This window comes from Polypterus senegalus, chromosome 7 (assembly GCF_016835505.1).
Source record: "Polypterus senegalus isolate Bchr_013 chromosome 7, ASM1683550v1, whole genome shotgun sequence".
NCBI classification, from domain to species: Eukaryota; Metazoa; Chordata; class Cladistia; order Polypteriformes; family Polypteridae; genus Polypterus; species Polypterus senegalus.
The window spans coordinates 50,246,541-50,267,492 of record NC_053160.1 but is presented as its reverse complement, the minus strand read 5'-3'; the positions used below and the strand labels follow the sequence as shown (position 1 = coordinate 50,267,492).

Below are 20,952 nucleotides of genomic sequence, written 5' to 3'. Positions count from 1 at the left end.
CGTCATTCAATTAATGGAAATAAAGAAATTAATCAAAATGTCAACCTAAAAAACATTATGCTATTAATTCAAAATATAACAATGAAAATGGAGAAGGGTTTAAGTAATACAAAGCAAAAAAGGAAAAGGGTATACAAATATTCAAACAAAAACACAAAAATGACACTAAATATTTCAAAAGGATCAGATTTATTAACGATATAAAAATACAAAAAGCAAAGTCTAAATTAACGTATTTGTAAGAAATATAATGATTTACTTCATGAGGTAGAAGTACTTAATAAACTAAACATTGTCTTAACATTATTGATTGTAATAGTAATTTGTCATTTTTCACTTTCTGATAGAAGTCAATGGAATACTAGATCCCTAAATTCAAAATTTAGAAATAGCATCATTATTTGCAATCGCTGACCTTCAGATAGGCTAATATGACAGCCCACATCTAGCATAACTTGACATCATCAGGATGAGCTGAATGGCATATCATATGTGGAGGTTTTCTCAGACAAGTGTGTCAAGAGGCACCAGAGGAAAAAAACTGATGTGATTTCAAATTGTTAAGTTTTTTTTTATGAACACAATAAATCAAGATTGAAAAAAAAAGGTAAATCATACGACAAGCCTAAGGAGGGAAAGGTAGTGAGTGGAAGGCAGCCATGCACAGAATGCACTTGAGCTCTATATGTGCAAAGCACTCTGTCATTTAACTTAAAATATTTTATCTAGCATATTTATCTTGTTTAAAATTGTTCAAAATGTTTCCAGGGCAAGATTCAGCCTGTGAACATTGCAATTGAGTTCCAGCCTCACTAGGCCATATGTTTTGGGCATGTACCAAATTAACAACATTTTGGACAAAAATCTTTGCATGCCTGTCAGACAGCCTTGGTGTCACAATCACTTCTAACCCATTAATAGCTGTGTTTGCTGTACTCCCAAATGGCCTTAAAGTGGAGGACAAACAAACTGTAATTTGTTTACTACACTACTAGTACATAGACTTATCTTGCTCAACTGGAAGAATCCTAGCCCACCACTCTTAAGTTAGTGAGTGACAAATGTTCTATACTCAGGGGCGGCCTTAGGCATGTGCAAACTATGCACCTGCACAGGGCCGCCAAGCCAATATATGTCGAATATAAAACAGAAAGAGAAAATAACGACACAGCTGACAGCTCAAGTGAAGCTAGTTCAAGTGGGCGAGTTGTCTTACAAGTTAATGTTTCACCTGGTTTTAATAAAGTATTAGTGTTAGCACAATAGTCATAGTGAATATCTGGTCGGATAGGGGACACAAGACATTCGCATACCCATTCTAAGCAAACTTAAGAGATTTTGAGTACACGAATCTGGTTATTCGAAACGAAAGAGAAAGACGGCTTAGAAGGCTTTCATTGCGTCACAGGAAGGAGCAATACTGAGCTTTATCATAAGTTAAACGCTTGAGTCGTGAGCACGTGGCGGCTATGCAGTGTCCGCAACAGACGTGGCCATCCGCCGTACATAAGATACCATATTGACATTGGCGGGTGAAGGAGCCACCGATTCTTTCTAAGTCCAGGGCCGCCACGAGCCTAGAGCCGCCCCTGCTGTACTTCTTGAAATTGGAAAAAACAAATTCTCACTTAGAGGATCCGTTCAAAACTAAAATATGGCAGAATCTAATCAATAACATTTTAGAATAAACTTCCATTTCGGGGAAAGGATACCCTTCCATTCCTTCTTCTTTTATAGAGTGGCTGCGGTTGCTGGCTCCTCTCTCTTTCTCTTGGGTGGGGGTTGAATTTTGCTATGATTTGTTAAATTTGTCTTGACTGTATGGAATTTTGTCTGTTTCTAATTAAAATCAGTAAGAATATAAAAAAATTCAAAAGATAAAAATACAAACTACTTAACCCAGTCAGATGTCAAAAAACAGAAAATTGAATACCAAATTGTCAAAAGATCTTCAAATACCACACCAAGTTGCAATTAACAAAATTTCAAAGATGGGCACAAAAGACACAGTGAAATGAAAGCTAACTAATGCCGCTGTATTTGAAGAGGGGCAAACTGAGGTACTTATACCTTCAGGTGCTGTATCATGATCTAAATACAGTACCTGAGGGCAGTCAACATAAACCTTAATTATGTAATTAACTATTACGGATGACTGCAGTAAACTAGTCCAAAATCTTCAAAAGCAATCCAAATTAAAATGAACTAACAAATTAAAGACAAGGCGATTAAAACAAAATACAGAAAAAAGGCGAAATCCACATAAGCATATAACAAAGTGTTATATTCCCTTCTGGTTGATTTAATTTCTCTAAACCTAACATTATTATCATTACTTCCATCTCATTATTTGTCTGTAGCAGATACATTGTACTTAAAAACAGGCACATTTTCCCCAAATCTTAAAACCTTCATTGCTGCAAACTCATCAGCTATTACTGCAAGGTTTTCCATCAATCCAAGCCTTTATTGCCAACTTTAGCTTCTCTTCACTTTTATGACAGATCAGCAAAATCATCTCTGTTCCGTTTTTTTACCCTTTTGACCAATTTTCAGTTTACTATTAAATGCGCTGTGGACCTATCATCTGCCATGTCACATTTTGACAGTTTTTATATACAAAAGAAAACTGAACTGAAATGTTGGCTGTCAACTGTGTATTGGTAATACCTATGCCTTAAAAATGTCCCTATTGGAACTTTCATATCTGTAGTTTTTAGAGCTTTCGGTGACATAATAGTTGTCACAGTAAAACATTTTCAATTTAAAGTTTATTAGAGTTATCATTAGTCTGTACTCTGCCTTGATCTCATGGATCAAGTATCCCAGTTTTGAATCATGTGCCTGTATGTTGTCCATGTGGACTTTGTACATATACCTGTGGGTTTTCCTATAGGTACTCAGATTTTTCTTCACACATCCCCAAAAAACAAAGGTTGACTGAAAATCACAAAATGGCTACAGTGAGCATGAGGGGGGCCTCTATAGGGCAGATGCTATGTCAAGAATTGTCTCCTTCCTTATGCTCAGTGCTGCTGGTATAGTCTCAAGTCATCTACAACCCAGAATTGGACCCAGCAGTGTGATGGAGGACGTGAATGGACTAGCATCCTGACTAGGTTGGTTGGTATTCCTTTTCCCAGTCAGGATACCAATGTAATGGAAGTAAGGTGTGAAACATCCTCTTGGAGCCAGATATTACCCCAGTACACTGGATGGAAACATCCCTTTGGTGGAGATCCCATCTGGGAACTCACAGGACGTATAGAACCAATCATCCCATCTTTTAGGAGCAGCCAATTGCTGATTATACCTTAGGCAAAAGTAACTTCAGATTCTTGATGTACTGTATACAAAAGAATGTAGCCAATGAGAAACTGAAGAGGAATAGACTTAGCATAATAGGTCTGTTTTCACTTGTTGCATTCAGTGGACAATTGACAATTTTGTGCAGTTAAAAAAAGCAGGTAAAGTCAGCTGTCACATTAAGCTGTAGTGTTCACACACATTTGGCAGGTACATCATTTGCCCCTCTTATTGTCTACATTATGTCTAATGAAATGTTAATCTAGTTTGGAGCTGTACTTAAGCTCTTAAAATAATAAAGAAAAGTGAAGCATCACAGGATGTTTTTCCTTGATGTGTAATAAACATGGAATTCTTATCAGCATCTGAGAGCTGAACAGTGTCCCGCATGTTTTGCTTGTTTAACATAAGTGACTCGACTTGACAAAAAGTACCCTGGTACATTAAAACAGTATGTTAACAGTCTTTTGTTAAAAAGTACCCTAAATAGCAATTTTAACAAATGTAGTCCCTGGAAATTTCACTCACATTCAAATATATTCTAATAAGTATTTAATTTAAATGTTAAACATTGTAATTTTAAAAAGATGGCAATCCTACTAACATATAGGCTCATCTTATAAAGCATCACCCAAAGGTCAGGTCATAAATATTTTTATCTCAAATCCCCATAAACAAATTAGATCAGATTTTTTTTTGGCCCTCAATACATACTACAGGGGGTAAATAACAAAAATACAATAATAAAATAACAATAAAAAATATAAAAATCACATTAATGTTGTTGTTGCCCTGGCATCCTCAGGCTGGTTTTGAAAATGGAGCTGTGTTATGTTTGTGGTAAAATTCAAGCAAATGGCTTAACTAGCTGAACTAAATACACGTTCCTTTTTCCAAAGTTGATTCTAATGCTTAAGATTTTTTTTTTGTGGAGGAGACGTCACACTTCTGCCTAATGTAAAAATTCTTGCCACTCAACCAAACATTTTGCATGTTTCTAGTTTATATTTGATATAAGAATATAATAAACACTCTTCACCCTTTATATACTGGACAAAACATTTTACAAATGTTGCTAAAGTGATGGATAGTCATTATTATCCAGTGTTGGCTTCTGCCTTGCGCCAGTTTTTTCAGGGATATGTTCCATATGTTTAGCTCTGAAATGGAAAATGCAGGTTTCAAAATAAGGGTGGATAGATTTATTCACACTAGTTATCCGTGCAAATCATTTGTATGTTCTTGTATTTTTTGACTATGGCCTAAGTATTTGGTGAACATTTTGGCCAGCTGCAATGAGTAGCAGCTTACATGAGCAAATAATCAGTTGTGTTTATTTTACTTTATTTTACATCTTACAAACAACATCAAAACTATGCAAGAAGGAAGAATTAGCTCCAGATCATAAAACAGCATATCACCTAAGTGCAAAAGTGAAAAGACAGTCTTGCCATTCGAAACAGAAATTTATGTTCAGCAGAAATTACAAGCTCATAGTTTAGGCTCACCACAGCCATCATACTTCAAATTAAAGTGATTGTTTATTTTTCAAAATTCTTTTTTACTACAGTTCAATTTATTCTATTGTAAGCTTTTACTCCAAATTGGTGGAAATACACTATATGGAGCAACAATCATCATTATTACTCCCAGCATTAGAAGCCAGCTGTAAGATCAGTACAGAGAAAATTGACACTGGGGGACAGAATGGCTTTCTTTGTGCTAGTTCTTATTTATTATGCTTAAGGTGGTTTGAAATTGTAATTGGATTTTATTTTATGGGTGACATCGGGGGTGGACTTAGTGGGGAGGATGTCCCTGGGCTTCAACCATTGCTCGGGCTCCACATACCTAGTCTAAGGGAAGCATAGAAAAATTTGTATGTAATGTCAAAGCTCTTAAATAGCTGAATACAAGAAGAGTAAGTAGTGTGAAAGTATGATATTTGTAGAAATTGCTACAAATAGGCCTTGCAAAGCATCATGGGCACTTGAAAAAAATGTAAGTCTACATGGCAAACAAGATCACCAGAGAACACATCATATATGATGCAAAAAGCGCTTTAGCGAATCTTATTAAAAAAAAACTAATAATCATGAGGGCAACAGGCGGTGATGAATCTGTCTGGGTTGTACCTAGAATATAGTGATCTTACATTATGATAAAGCAAACCTATTTTGGTTATGGGAGTCTGTACAGTACTGTCTAAACCTACTGAACTTTGGTTAGAATTTGGATTAAATTAACTAAACAAGCAACAACAGCCTCATGAGAGATTCATACATCGGTAACGGGGTTGTACAGAGATCTGAAACAAAAAAACTGCTCCAAATAATGGAACGAGCCAGCCTCACGACACCTGTTATTTTTAATATATATATTTTTTTTCTTATTGCTATTGTTCCGTCTGTGTCTTTTGTTGTTTGATACATGGCTGTGAAGTGGTCACCTCTGCTACTTCACAGCTCAGATCACATTTTTGACCACTATAATCAGTTCAGCATAGTTGGTAGATGCTTCCCTAGCCCTCAGGGACAAGGAAAACACCATGGCACCAGTATAAGCCAATCAAAACTAGTTCAGTTCCTCTTTCCCCATTGACTTCAATGCATTTTGCCAAACTCATGCTGACACAAACTCCATAAGGGGTTGTTCATTGCTTCCATTGTCATATCTGTCTGTGAGTCTACTTATTTTGCATTGGGGCATACTCTGCAGCAGATAGATTTGTCTAGCTTTGAGAAGTTTAATCAACTTTTTGCTTAGCCTTTTTGTTATATATGCTTACTTTATACATGTGTACATGTCTTGATTTTTATTTTTGGACTCATGTTCCTTTCATTGTTTTAGGGTGTGATTTATTGGCATGTCTAGGAGAGATCTGTCATTTCACACTCTTGAACACAGCTATTGCCATTCCTTTGGCTGTTCCTCCCACATGAGACTAGTATCTGGCCGCACCTCACATTTTCATTTCACAGGCAGCTGCAAATACACACAGTTGTTAGCTAAGACTTATTCATCTGCAACAGTTGTGACAGATTAGGGCCATTTTGCTCCCTTGAACCCCTGTCAAAGACTCCAGACACCAGATAAAAGTCCAAATAATGTTGGCTTTATTTAAATACCACAGTGCACAAAGCACCCTCTCCTCCACTATACTCATTAAACAATACCAATACACAATAATAATCAATCCTCCACTTCCAGACGCATTGCCACCCTTCCACCCAACTCAGCTCCCCGTCTGGGAGCTCCCACAATCCTTTTATCCTCCCTGACCCGGAAGTGTTTCCAATCCCCAGTCCACGTGATTCTTTATCACTTCCGGGTCAGGTACAAGTCCTTCTTCTCACCCCGGAAGCACGTCACTGCTGTTGTCTCTCTTCCTGTGACACACTTCCGGGTTATAGGGCACAAATTATTCTTCGGTCCTCCCTGTAGCTCCCTCTTGCGGCCCCTGTGGTATCCAGCAGGGTCTTGTATAAAAACTACATAGTCCATGACTCCCTGCTGGTCTTCGGGGCACCTCCATACTGCAGAGAGGGCTCCATCTGGCGGCCTGGGGGTATTGGCCGGGATGACAAGCTGGCCATATACCACACAGTATATTGAAAAGGCGAAAAACTGGTTAACTGCAAAAAAGAAGTCAAAATCCAGCTCAAGTAAAAAAATGAATTAAAGTACAAGGCAAAGCAAGAATTTAAAATATAAGAGTATTTGTGTTTTATAGCGTGGAAGATACATGCAGCAGGTAAAACAGCATTTTTTAATTATATAGAAACTCTAAAACGGGCAACATGATAAGGCTAAAGTCAACTTTAAATACCTTGTGTATTAAGAAGTCATCCCGGATTCATAATCTGTAAGTAAACAATAGAAGTTGCTGTCTTTGAAAAAGTGAATGGTCAAGCATGTGATGAATTCTCATTTGGACAGCTCTTGAATTTGTTTGTTTTACTTTGGGATATTGTGAAACATTTTTGACATTTATTTTACCATTTTGATACAACAACACCGCAGCATTATTGTGACTGACTATTTGATGCCTTTTTGTGAAATTTTCTTGATGGTTGTGGCTGTGTTGTTTATTATTGCTTTGTCCATATTTAATCACATAATGTGCTGTATATTTGAATGCAGAAAAAACTCTGGATACATTTTCGCTTCACCTAATGAAAGGTTAGTTAGCTTGAAAACCATTAGCCAATTTTTTTTTTGGTTTTGTATTTTGGTTTAGACGGGGGTACTCATCTCCAGTCCCGGAGCTCTGCAGTGCCTGCAGGTTTTTGCTTTAACCTAATTTTTAATTAGAACCCATTTATTTAATTGCTACTTAAGCAACATATTCTTTGGCCTTAGTTTAAGTTAACTTGTTTGTTACGATTCAGAATCCTTAATTGCCTATTTAGATTAAAACAGATGCATTAAAGTTTTAATTGTTACCTGTTTTCTTAACCAGCCATCAGTTCATAATGAGGTGCAGATGACAAAAGAAACTACCAGCCCTTCCACAAATTTGCTTCTATTTAAACCTGTCCAAATGCATTGTGTAGTATCTGTCTTAATACAATGTTTTGAATTAAATGAGAGAGAATGGAAGGACCAAGAGGTACAAATTTGTTTAGGACCACAATACGTATGGCTAATGTTTTCAGAGAATAAAATATCTACAACATGATAAAGATTTGTCTTGAAAGAATGAAAGCACTAACAAACCATATAATTAAATACCAAGTTTCATTATCTACTAGGCCTGGCTGCTAACTACAAAATTGGTTGGAACGGAAACCTGCACCAACTGCGGACCTTTAGGACCGGAGTGGAGTACCCCTGATTTAGGCATTTGATCCAGTTAGCTTTTTTGGAATTTTGGATCCTAGCCTGTTTTATGACAAAGCTTTTTAAACAGTCTTAAAAACCAGCCCAGCTGATGTTTGTAACAAAGGGTATGATGAGCACCTGTACGGTATTTCATTGCTTACAAAATTTTAGTTGATGTTGTTTTGCTATTATGCAAGTAGCTTTTTAAGACTTTATACCTTTTTCCAGTTTTGTATATTATTTTATCTCAAAGCTGCTTTGCATATTCATTAGAGTGTCTGAATGTGTTGTGACAACTAGTGCATTATAGAATTGGTGATGAGTAAGCCATAAATTGCTGTAATTTTAATTGTATTTGTTATTTTTTGCCTTTAAAAAACAGGAAAAATCATAAGCCTTCTAAATATGAGATGCATTTTTAGGAATGTGTGTTTCTTAGTGAAAAAAAAAAAAACTAGATAATGTATTCTTTATTTTTCAGGTGCTTACTGCATTATTTACTATAGTCATTAGAATGTTAATGTTTTGGGCCTTAGATTTTAAAGGTATAGTCAAGTCTTTTTGCATTTCTGGCAGTAGTACAGAACTTTAATTTATACTGTTGACTGGTATGTGTTAGATGTGATATAAATTAAATCATAAATAACTTCAAGTTTGAATAAGTGCATTAAACAAAAAATATGTTGCAGTCTTCTTTGAAGGGTGAAAATGTGACAGTCGTTGGTTGCCTAAATCATGGGATGCCTCTTACTTCAATGGACAATTCCTCAGTCAACTGTGCCTCAGGTAAGAATTTAACAGTAACTTTAATATGTGAGATGAATGGTGTGTACAATATTTTATTTATTTTTTTGCTCAATGCTGATAATATGGTTGTGGGTCATAGCTATAGATTTTGAATACTTAGGAAGGCCTGCATATAGAACACCATTTCATCCAGAAACCAGTTTTATGCAGTTGTTTTTACACAGCTTTGACTGTCAGAATATACTTTTTTTCAAAGTGTCATTGTGCTGTGCAGTATTTCGCTTCACTTGTACATGTACCAGTTTCATTTTCCATCTTTTATCACATAATTATGATGTAAACAAAACTCCAATATCTTAATGCAAAAGACAGCAGCAGCATTTGATGACCTTTAAAATAATATTTCTAAAACTGCAAATACAGTCAATATTCTGAAAATAATAAGGAAAGTAATGCATACTATAAAAACATGGCAATAGGGTGGGCATATTTTTAATAAATGTTTCCATTTTTTTTTTTTTTTGTAGACTGTCCCTCAGAGCAATCCATTGCATTTTAGATATTAAATATTAAAAAGCAAATAAAATACAGTAAATATGCAAGGCAATATATATTTCATTTATCATGAAGAACTGACATATTTTAGAGTCTAGTGTGTTATTTACTGGAACACACTAATTATTAGGAACTCACAAGCAGATAGCACCTGCTGCCTCATGGACCCCAGGTTTTGCATTTAGTCCCTGGACCAGCTCATTCATACAGTGCGGAGTTTGCATGTCCCTGCTGTGTCACTGTGGGGTTTCTTTTCCTTCCATATCCTCAAAGAGATGCTGCATAGGATGATTGGCAAACCCAAATTGGCCCCATGAAATTATTGCTATGTGGGCTCAGGCAGGGTTGGCTCTAATGTTTTTGTTACCCTAGGCCAGGGGTCCTCAATCACGGTCCTGGAGAGCTGCAGTGGCTGCAGGTTTTTGCTCCAACCCAGTTGCTTAATAAAAAGCACTTATTGCTAAAGTAACACTTCTGCTTCACTTTAGTGATTTTGAGCCCTTATTGCTTAATTTTGTCTTAAACAGCTATTTTAATTGCTCCTTATTATCAATAACATGCAAATGACAAGAGAGAGCAGCATTTCTCCATTTAGCTTATTTACATTTACACCTGTGTGTATTTATGTGCACTATTGGGTTTAATTAAATACTTGGAAAAAAGTGAAGGACTGAGAATTACTCGTCCATTTTAGCCTTCAAATCATTTGCATGATAGAAAGGGAAAGAAAATCTAGGATATGAGAATGACCTGACATAGCAGAGTTATTTTAATTGCATAGCTTGTTAGTGCTTTATTGGCAAGAATTGCTTTCTAATTAAGCAACCAGGTCAGAACAAAAACCTGCAGCCACTGCGGCTCTCCAGGACTGGGATTGAGGACCCCTGCCCTAGGCAAAGGTAAAAGTGTCATATTCAAACCACACAGTCTTGAAGGCAATTGCTATACATATATCATGTTTACGAGCAGGTTTTTGTTGTTCCAAAATGGGTCACAAGTTATAATTCCAGTGAGGCTGGTAGACACAGATGGGGTTGGGGAGTGGTAGTCCCCCTTATCCGTGGGTTAGTATATCAACAGCTATAACCTTTGACCCCCAAAGACGACCACCTAGTTTACCTGTATTGTAGAACTGGCCCTGGGCCAGGTTATGGAAATGCTCTCTTGCTTGGGATATTTCCTAAGTTGCATGCAGCACTACTGGGATAGACTCCATGTTCTCACATCAATGAATTGCATTAAGCATGTTTGAGAATGCTGTGTTTCATCTGATTATTAAAAAAATTAGATGCAGTATTTCAGAAGAAACATTTGACAGAAGTACGTTGATGCCTGTCTGTAGGCCCATTTGACATAGTCTGGGGTCTGAAACCAGCTGCGGAGGTGGTGTGGTTAAAATAAATTGTGTGACATCATGCTAAAACCTTATAATTGGTAAAAACTTGAACTTTCAGTATATTAATGGCCTAATAGCACAATTAAGAACAACTTGGAGAAGAACTCTGTGCATGAAACACTAATAGTATTAGACTGGCCACCTAAGATCCAGTATAGCTTGAGCTGTGTAACATCACTTGGACAGGTTAAAAAACAAAAAGCAGCAAAAGACAAAGGAAGAGTTATGAAAAATTCCAGACAAAAAAAAAAACTTACCACAAATTTACTACAACACAGTGTTAAAAAAATCATGTCACAGCTTACTAAAGCATTTTGCTTCGGTTTTATGTTCTAAAGGTGGACACAAAAATGCTGACTTATTAAGCAAGACTTGCAAACAATGCTCCAAACCTGATTGTGCTATAGGTATCTAAAATGAATTCTAACATTTAAATTTAGTGGCTAACATGATGTGAAGCTATCATATTCTGTAGGAGCAATGCACCTAAAATGTCTATATTACACAGTAAGGAGTCTTATGGCTTTGATATTGTTAAATAAAATGCAAACTTGATTATTTTAGTGTAGTTACTGCATGTGGGAGTTTGAGATTATAAGAAAAAAATATCTTCATATTAGTAAAGAACCTTTAAAACCGTATCATACTTGCCCTAACAATCAGTTCCAATGTCTGTGGACCAACTTTTTAGGAACAATATTAATTGCAACAAACATTTAAGATAAATTATTACAATTTGTTTATGTAATATCAAACTAAAATGAATACATTGCAATACATCTATACATAATTTATTTTTTGTTCACTTTTTGCCTATTTAAAAATATGCAGTATTTTAATGTTGATTAGCACTTTGATGGTTTGTTAGATACCTTGCTGTAATATTTTGATTAACTGTGCTTTTATTTAATTTAGCAAAATGACTGTAATATGTATTTTTTTCTATGTCAGAGTCATCGGCAGGATTTGTCTTGACTGTTAATTCCTCGACTAATGTCACCAAATTAAGGATTCCATACCCACAGACTGGAACTTGGTACCTCAGTTTGCATTCTCTCTGTGCAACAGGCCATGGGTAAGACTTCTCATTAAGTTCTAGGGAGAGTAAACATGCATGTCAGATATGTTCTGATGTATAGGACTGATCTTAAAATTACATCACAGCAAATTCAAAAACAGTACAGTTTCAAAATGCTATGTTTTTTCAACTGGTAATCAGATTTCTAGTCAGATGGAAAAATGCATAACTTTCCTCTTAGCCAAGTCTGTATACAGTAAGTACCATAATTAAGCTTGATATAATGGGGCATAATCACTCAAAAATGTTGTGCCTTTAAAGCCAAAATTCCATCAGTCCATTTTTTAGATACATGGTGAGTGTATTGGTATATATAAATCATTGTTACTATATACTGTATGTATACACTATATTGATGATAAAAAAATGATAGAAAAAGAAATTAAAAAGTTATACCCTATATTATATTTCACAGTAATGAAATTGCTGGAAAGATTCAACAAGATAATGCATGGAGAGATTCATCTTCCTCAAACATTGTTCATCTGAAAACTGAGAAAATTCTACAGTTTGGTTTGAATAAAATGACATACATATGAAGAAAATTCTGTGCGTACAAAGTGAACAAATATAGATTATGCAATAATAAAATTCCCCTGCATTCCTCTCAGAAAGAAAATCAATGTGAACTGTTACAGTGATACACCTTTTGGACTGCCTCTCACAGCTTAAGCAGATGATGGCAATTCAATTTATAGGTTTACACTGGAGTGCAATATTATGCTTGAATCTGCTTTAATACAATTTCTGTGAGTAATTTCAGTATTCATTCTTCTTCAGTATTTGTTACTGGAAATAACTTTAACATTTTAATTTACATTTACTTATAAGTGCAGGATTATTTTTCTTGTAAGTTAATAAATAAGTAATTCAGTAACAATATCATATAAATGCACTTGGTTCTTTTGGGAATATATTAATATAAGATTACAGAGCAGAAATTATTAGTGCAGGATTTGACATTTTATGGACTGTCATGGAAAAGAGTAGTTTCTGAAGCTAACAAAAAACACACAACAAAAAAATCATGAAGTAATAAAATTTAGGTTTAACCAGATTTTTTAGAATTTTAGTGGTGCTTAAAAATAAGCTAACATAATACATTCTCAGAACTTCTTGATCCAATTCAGGATTGTGGTGAACCATTGGCATTCTCAGCAGGACTGACTTGCATGGTAGGAACTAACTGTGGACTCTAAACAGTGTGCCACTCCAAGCCGAGCCAATGTTTGCTCCCACACAGGACGATTCTATAATTACCTGGGGTCTCATGTATAATGCCGTTCACAGAATTCACATTAAAACATGACATATGGACAAAAACAGAAATGTGCGTACTCACAAAAAACATCCAGATTCATAAATCAGTGCGTACGCCAACTTTCATGTTCTTCCACTACATAAATCCCGGTCAGCATGAAATGTAACGCACATGCACACACAAAATTAAAGGAATATTCATAGCAGGTAAAGGGGTGACACAAGAAAACCTATGCCTCTACTTACATAACTACTTCATACTCTGGATGCACTTTTGAAAGCAAGAAGGACCTCCAGAATATCATCAAAATGGCTGAGGGAATTACTGGCACTTAGCTACCATCACTAGAGGATATCTTCACTACCTACTGCAGAAGTAAAGCAAAGAACATTTGTAAAGATCCAACCCCCACCCGACCACATCATTTTTAGTCCTCTGCCCTCTGGCAGGCACTTCAGAGCCCTGCATACCTACACTACCAGGCTGAAGAACAGCTTTTACCCCAAAGCAATGAGCCTGTTAAACGCACTGCCCCTTCCTATACAAAACCACGACTGATTGAACTGAACTAAAATTCTGCTTCAACCACACACTTATACATGAACCATGTGGAACTCATGATCATTACACTGACTGTAATCCTCACTGTGAGTTCATTTATTATTTATGCTAACATATTTGCCTTTACTTGTACTACATATTTATCTTTACTTTTACTCAGTGTATATTTGGAACTGTTTATTGTAACTGTGCTTCTCCTAATTTAATGTGAACTTTTACATTTGTGCTTCTTGTTATTTAATGTGTATTCTTATATACCTTTATCTAAGGTATTTATAGGCAAGTTCCAAACGATATCTCATTGTATTGTACAGTGACACTAAAGGTATCTTATATCTTACTTACACCATGTCAGAGAGTGGGAGTTATATAAACAGCATATGTCCTTGAATTAATTCCTAAGTTTCCCTTTTCTGACTTACATTTTCACAATCAAAGAAAAAAACATATTTTGATAAATAAATTTCAGCAAAGGATTTTTATTCAGTAAAATAAGAGAATTGATTAAGAGTATAAATACTGTGTGTTTAAAGCTCTTCATTTAGGATCAAATAAATAAGTCAAAATTTGGAAATTCTAAAATTATTAAAATACAGTTATTAGCCTGAGCATTTAATAGGACAATAATTTAGGGTACTAATCATTTGTAGTGAAATAAAAAAAAATAAAAGCTCATCAAAAACCACAGGATGCATGTAATACTAGAAACAACACAGTCAAACTGTTATGAAGTGGTTTTGTTTTTAATTTTTGCCTGACCTTAGTGTTCTGTTTTTTGATTTTTTTCATATTCTTCGGGGTTTTAAGGCATGTAGATTTCAATTTAAATATTATGTTTTGATCAAAAAATGATGTACAGTAGTTAAATTATTTTTCAGCCATTTCTTTATCAGTTTGTTTTATTCATGGATGTTGTCTTTTTGTTGTCTGTTACCATTGTATTGTTAGGCATGATGATAACTGAAAAGGTCAGCTGCAGGAACTTCCTGGTATCTGAGATTGGTTAAACTTGTTAAAAGAGCACATGTGTGATTAATTTTGTTCAGTTATTTCCCAGGTAAAAGCGGCAAATTATTTTCATATCTCAGCCTTCGAATATGGCTTTGACACTTTGTCTCTGTCTCTTCCCCCTATCATTCCTGTAGCCTCCTTAGCATTATAAGGCAAAAATGTTGATTTTTTTTCAACAAGAAAATGTCAACATAAATAAAAGTATGTCTAATGTCCACTGCTATACTGATGCAAATTTAGCATGTGTCCTTTGTGTGATATGCTAGGAACCAGTCACCAACACCCAGCCCAACATTGCAATCGGGACAGTAGAAGTGTGTTTCTTTCCATTCTTTTCTTATAAATTTTATTTCTCTCTTTTTTTTTTATTTTATTTATTAATTTTATTACAATCAATACATAGCAATCAAGTTTTTACAAAAAAAAGAATTAACTTTATTAAAATAAAATAAAAGAATTTTATTTCTGTTGCTTGCAGATAAGGGTAAAATGTCAGTGCCTGATGTGCATTCAGGACGCTGCCCATTGTGTTATTTCAGGCTTAGCGACTTCCACATTTCCACTGACACACATATTGGCAGATATTCCATTGTGAACAGTGTTAAGGGGACTAACATTTTCCTTGTTCATCCACATGATTGGAATAATTTACCCTTTTTGCCATGTAGGTACTGCATCCCACTGCAGCTTTATGTAAATTAAGTCATTAGGTATATCGTAGCAGTTCGATCATACAGTGTCGTATTGATCAGTTTCACTATCTGTGTCAATATCTGATGACCAATTTGCATTGTCAGCACTATCACGTGATTCAAGTATGGCTTATTTTCAGTTTGTTTTAAAACTGCCTTTACAGCTATTCCTTTACATACCATTTTATGTTTTGGTTGAAGGATGCAATTTCACTCATGAATATTGATGAGTTACCATAGAGTGGCAAAAGCATAGAATACAAAACAATTTAGCCAAAGAGTCCTCCAGGCTTAACTGCTTTTACATTGAGTTTTCAGAGCAAGAGAGGCTCAGGGTAAACGTCAAGGAAATTTAAATAATTTTGCTTGTTTCATCCTTGCAAAACACAACCAAAAATATTAGAAACACTGGTAAAAATACATTTGTAGTATTTGTAGAAATATATTTGTGGACATAACTGCAGATCATTAACATCATTAAGTTCAGTTAGGCTGAATAATGTTTCTTATTCCTATTATTACACTCTTGGTTTTTCTCCTCTTTACATATATGCAATAGTTTGTTAAGAAGAAATATACACAGCTATATTTTTTTCCTAAGTCAGTGCAAACAGTTTGACATAATCACATTAACACACCTTCACACTCTATCGATTTGATTCCAAAATAAAATAGATTTTCTCCGCTTTCAAAAATACATTGCAGCGCTGAGGCTTTTAGCACTTCATCGTTAAAACAAACATGCAGAATTGGCACCAACTGGTGTACTTTGTATGTAAAGTAAATTCCTCTGTTGTTATATTAAAATGAAACAGATAAATTGGGATTTATCAAGTTCTAAATTTATAGTTAGAGCTTATAATGAGACTGTCCCATTTCAAATTGCATTTTGTTCTTTTTTTTTGTTTTAGGTTCGGTGTATGCACTAATGTAACTGCTGAAGTGTACCTGAGGTCGTATCTCACACCCTGCATCAATGACTGTGGTACATATGGACAGTGTAAACTCCTTCGCACTAATAACTTCCTGTATGCAGCCTGTGAGTGCAAAGCAGGTAAGGAAAGATTCACATTGCATACTTCGGTAGTCATTGTTTTTACATCTGTTTTTAACAGTATTTTGAAACAGAGAGAACCTTTGTTAGATTATATAAATGGCTAGTTCAGTAATTATCCTGTATATTTTCAGAGAAACATCTACATGATGCTGAGCTAGGGCATATCATCAGTGATGTTACCTGGAGTCATCTGGTGTTTCAAGTCTTTCAAACATCACACACCCTTGCCCAAGTGTCCAACCAGGATTGATAAAACCACAACCTGTGCCCTAGCAGCAACCCATGGACCTACCTTCTTTAGCCATAGCCATCTTTGTGCTTAATTAGCTAGGTCTGTCATGATAGAAATGGTTCTTCTTCTGTCTCTTTGATTTCAAATGCCGTGAATGACTTGGCAGATTGACTGGCCTGCAAAACCATGACATCTGACCTCCATGGGCCAACATTTGGCTCTCCAGACTCTTTCCTGGCAGCTGTTTTTCAGACCTTCATATTTTACACTTTTCTGCTTATAGGCCTCCTCTGTGCATTCTTCCCATACCATAGTAAACTCAAGCATAGTTGAGTGCGTCAATGAGTCAGAGCACAAAACATTAGCGGGCTGAAATGTAGTCTGATATGGGGAAGAAACTGAAGCTGTTTTTTCAGATCAACTTTTAGCTTCCAGTCCTGCACAGGGAAAAGTAACCCAGTTGCTTTCTGATGTTCTATTGCTGGCCTTCCATACTCTTTAACAAAACAGATGGTATCCTTAACCAGCCTTGTTTTTCTGCAAATATTGAGGGTACAGCAGATGGTATCAGCAATTGTCCGAAGGACCAGGTCATGCCTCTGGTCAGTATCAACCTTTGATAAGTGCTCTAGGGCAGCCGCTTAGGATAGGCCATAGCATGCAGATCTTGTCATGTTAAACTAATTTATATTTTAAGCCACAGCTGACTTCAATGTGTACAAAAAGAATTGTTGACAAGAGCATATCTGACTGAAAAATCCTGTAAAATTACTGTCACTTGACTTTTTATGAGATTTCATGCATTGCAGAATTGCTTAATTAAAGAACTCTGAGGAAATAATACCATCAAATTTGCTAATTGCTGTTTTATATCTTCACTTACATTATATGGGTCTGTAACTCAGTTTCACGAGTTTCCAACACATACACATGAAAACATGTTTTTGTTTTTCTGAATTTATTTACATTTGATTGATCTAGGTTGGCATATTCCATGTTTTGTGTGTTTCATAAATATTGTCAAATTTATGCAAATACAGTAAACCTAGATAGTGAGCAAATGTGTAACTTGAGGTGTTTCTGTTAATGTCTTCAACTAATATACTTATATTTTTAAAGTAAATGTTCATATAAAAATTTACTTTCCAGAGTTGCAAATCCTGTGTATGCACAACATTGGATTTAATTCAGTTTTTATAAACTTGGTTGTGGCTTTCTGCCCATTTCTGGTTTGATTTGTAAACTGATGTCCTGCTTAAATCCAGATCTTTCTTCTTAGGTACCTACTGTAATATCCTATAACAATGGATGTCTGTGTGTGCCAAAGGCTTTCCTGTAAGATTTTGTCTTAGACTGCTGCTCTGTCCTGTATAAGTGGGCTAAGAAAATGGATGGATTGATGGACACAGTTCATAAAATTAAATCAAACATTATTCAAATTACAAGGCATATATCAGATTGCTAGTTCTTGATTCTTCATCTGCCTTTAATGTCATCCATATTCCCATTTACTGATAAATTCTTTTTAGACTTGTTTGGCTGCATCCCAGATTTGTTAACTAATAGAACACAGAGTGTTGTTGGATGGATGCTTCTCTGATGAGCTGCCTTCATTTACTGGTTCACCTTAAAACTGCACTTGTTCTACTATTATGTTTATTCTATATATAAATGACTGCCAAAGTTCACAAGACAAGCTTATCTTAAAATACTTTACAAGATTAATAAAACAGTCATTGAACTATTTTTGATGGTTTTGTTAAGTAGAATGATTGTTCAATTTGCAGGTATATTTCACAGAAAGATCTACTTAACTATTACATGTTCCCTCCCTATACACTGTGAAAATAGTGGAGAACAATACATATTTTGGGGCAATCACTGATAGCAGATTGAACTTGGATTTGAATGCACCATTAAACAAGAAAGAAGGGTCAAATATTATACTATTTTAAAATTACACAAAACTAAAATTCATTGTTTTATAATTGCATTAAATCTATTGTCATTATTTTATATCTTGGCTCTGCTATCTTAGTACCAAGAGCAAAAACTGTCTCAGCTACATTTTAAAAATATTAGTAAAATTGTTGGTCTGCATCACTCCTGTTTCACTCATGTGTTGTTATAACCAGAACAGAAAGTAGGCCAGATTTCTTTTGTCAGACAGCAGCCATCCTTTGCTTCAAAAGTATCAAATGCTGACATTATACTGCATATTTACAATCCAAAGAATCAAAAAGCAATAGATTTGCGGACTAGTTAATTCAGAGTGTTGTAAACGATTGAATTCTATAGGGCTTTAAGTAACACTAAATGATTACAACGTGCTGTCAGCATTCAGCGTCCGTCTCTTTTGGAATCCTATGTCTGTGTGTTCTGGTCATATCTCTGGAACAATGTTTGAACATCCTACTACAAACACATTTACCTCTGTAATAATAAGTGTACCTAAACATTAACCTAACCCAACGAAAGAGTAAATTGAGTAAGTAAAGGCAACAAGATCTGTATAAAATATTAAGTGTTACAAAGTAAGAACAAAATTGTTCATTTTGATGCAACAAGGAGCAACTAGAAGCTTATTTCTTCGGTGAAGTCCAGAAAATAATTTTACAAGACTGAATGAATGAAGCTAAATGAATATTTATGGATTTTCAATTACAGGAACTTGATGGTCAAGTGTATAGCAGATAAGTAAAATGGACATTGGGCATATGAAAAATTATATAGAACATGCTGTTGAGTTTTCTTGGATTTTAGCAGTGACAAATAAACATATTAACTACTTGGAGCTCCTTACTTGAAAACTTAACTGCCTAAAACTAACTAACTATCTCCTAAGCAGCTAGTAAAGGTATCATAGTGGAAAAGAAAAGACAAAGCAGAGTGATACAAAACTCAAAATAAAAGCAAGGAGCAAAAAGAAAAAGATGTGCAAAATGGAAAAAGAAAAAGTACTTCAAAGGTTTGATAAACTGAATTAAAAACGATTTTACCATTATATCAGTCGTTATATGTTTTTTTGTTTTTTTTTATTTTTATTAATTTTATTACAATCCATACAAAGCAATCAAGATTTTACAAAAAGATAAATTGAGTTAAGAACAGATCGATCCCCACCCCTAATTGGTCTGTATGATGCACATTGTAATAAGTCCTTATTTTGTTTTGGAAAGACAGTGATTAGTGCTTGGCGAAAGGTTTGCGGGAGAGATTGGTTATCTCTGGCTTCTGTAAATGTTGCTAATAGGAGGGGAGCTAGCTGAGCGGAGAATTTCTTGTAAAACTCTGCAGGGTAGCCATCAGGGCCTGCTGCTTTTCCGCCTTGGAGTGACTTTATAGCATCTAGTAATTCTGATAACGCCAGAGGTTTATCAAGTTCCTCCACACTAATAGCGTCTATTTGTGGTATCTATAATGTATCCAGAAATGCATTAGATTGTGTATTGTCTTCTTTAAACTCAGTAGTATATAGGGATTTATAGTAGTCTCTGAAAGTGTGCATTATATTTTTGTGTTCGATGATTTTATCTCCATTCGTGTTAGTAATTACCGAGATTGCATTGCGCACTTCTTGCTTGTGAATTTGTTGAGCTAAAAGCTTATTAGCTTTCTCCATGTTCATAGTAATGATGTCTGGATTTGTAAATTAGTTGTTCAGTTTCTTTAGTTGTCAAGAGGTTTAATTCTGAATGCAGAGCCTGCCTCCTCCTATGTAGAGTCTCACTTGGTAGTCTGGCGTGTTCTTCATCTATTTTAGTAATTTCGCTTTTTATCTCTGCTACTTTCTTGGCTTCGGATTTATTTCTGTGGGAAAGATATGAGATAATCTGTCCTCTTAAGAAGGCCTTAAGAGTTTCCCAGAGAATTCCTGCAGAGATCTCGGGGGATGTATTTGTCTCTAGAAAGAATTTGATTTGTTTGGATATAAATTCTGGTACAATTCTCGTCAGCTAATAGAAGCGGGTTGAGGCGCCATCTGCGTGGTGAGTGTGTGGGGCTTAGTAATTTTAACTCCAAGATCATAGGTGCATGGTCAGAAATAACAATAGCATCGTATTTGCAAGATTTAATCTTAGGCAAGAAGTTATTGTCTATAAAGAAGTAATCAATCCTTGAGTAGCAATGATGTAGTGGTGAGTAGAAAGAATATGTTCTTGAATTTGGGTTTAAAAACCTCCAGTGATCAGTTATAAACTTTGTAATTATCTTTGCAGTGTTAGATACTG

The 20,952-nt window shown here is 35.3% G+C and overlaps 1 protein-coding gene across 2 annotated transcripts in view; it reads left to right on the top strand.

The window, feature by feature from the left end:
* Window positions 1-20,952, top strand: part of tmem8b (transmembrane protein 8B) — a 667,786-nt gene that overhangs the window by 619,688 nt on the left and 27,146 nt on the right. For both annotated transcript variants that reach the window (XM_039758605.1, XM_039758606.1), the window contains exons 7-9: window positions 8,820-8,916; window positions 11,780-11,903; window positions 16,343-16,485. In XM_039758605.1, the coding sequence (XP_039614539.1) occupies window positions 8,820-8,916; window positions 11,780-11,903; window positions 16,343-16,485 (364 nt within the window). The remainder of the gene's footprint in view (window positions 1-8,819; window positions 8,917-11,779; window positions 11,904-16,342; window positions 16,486-20,952) is intronic.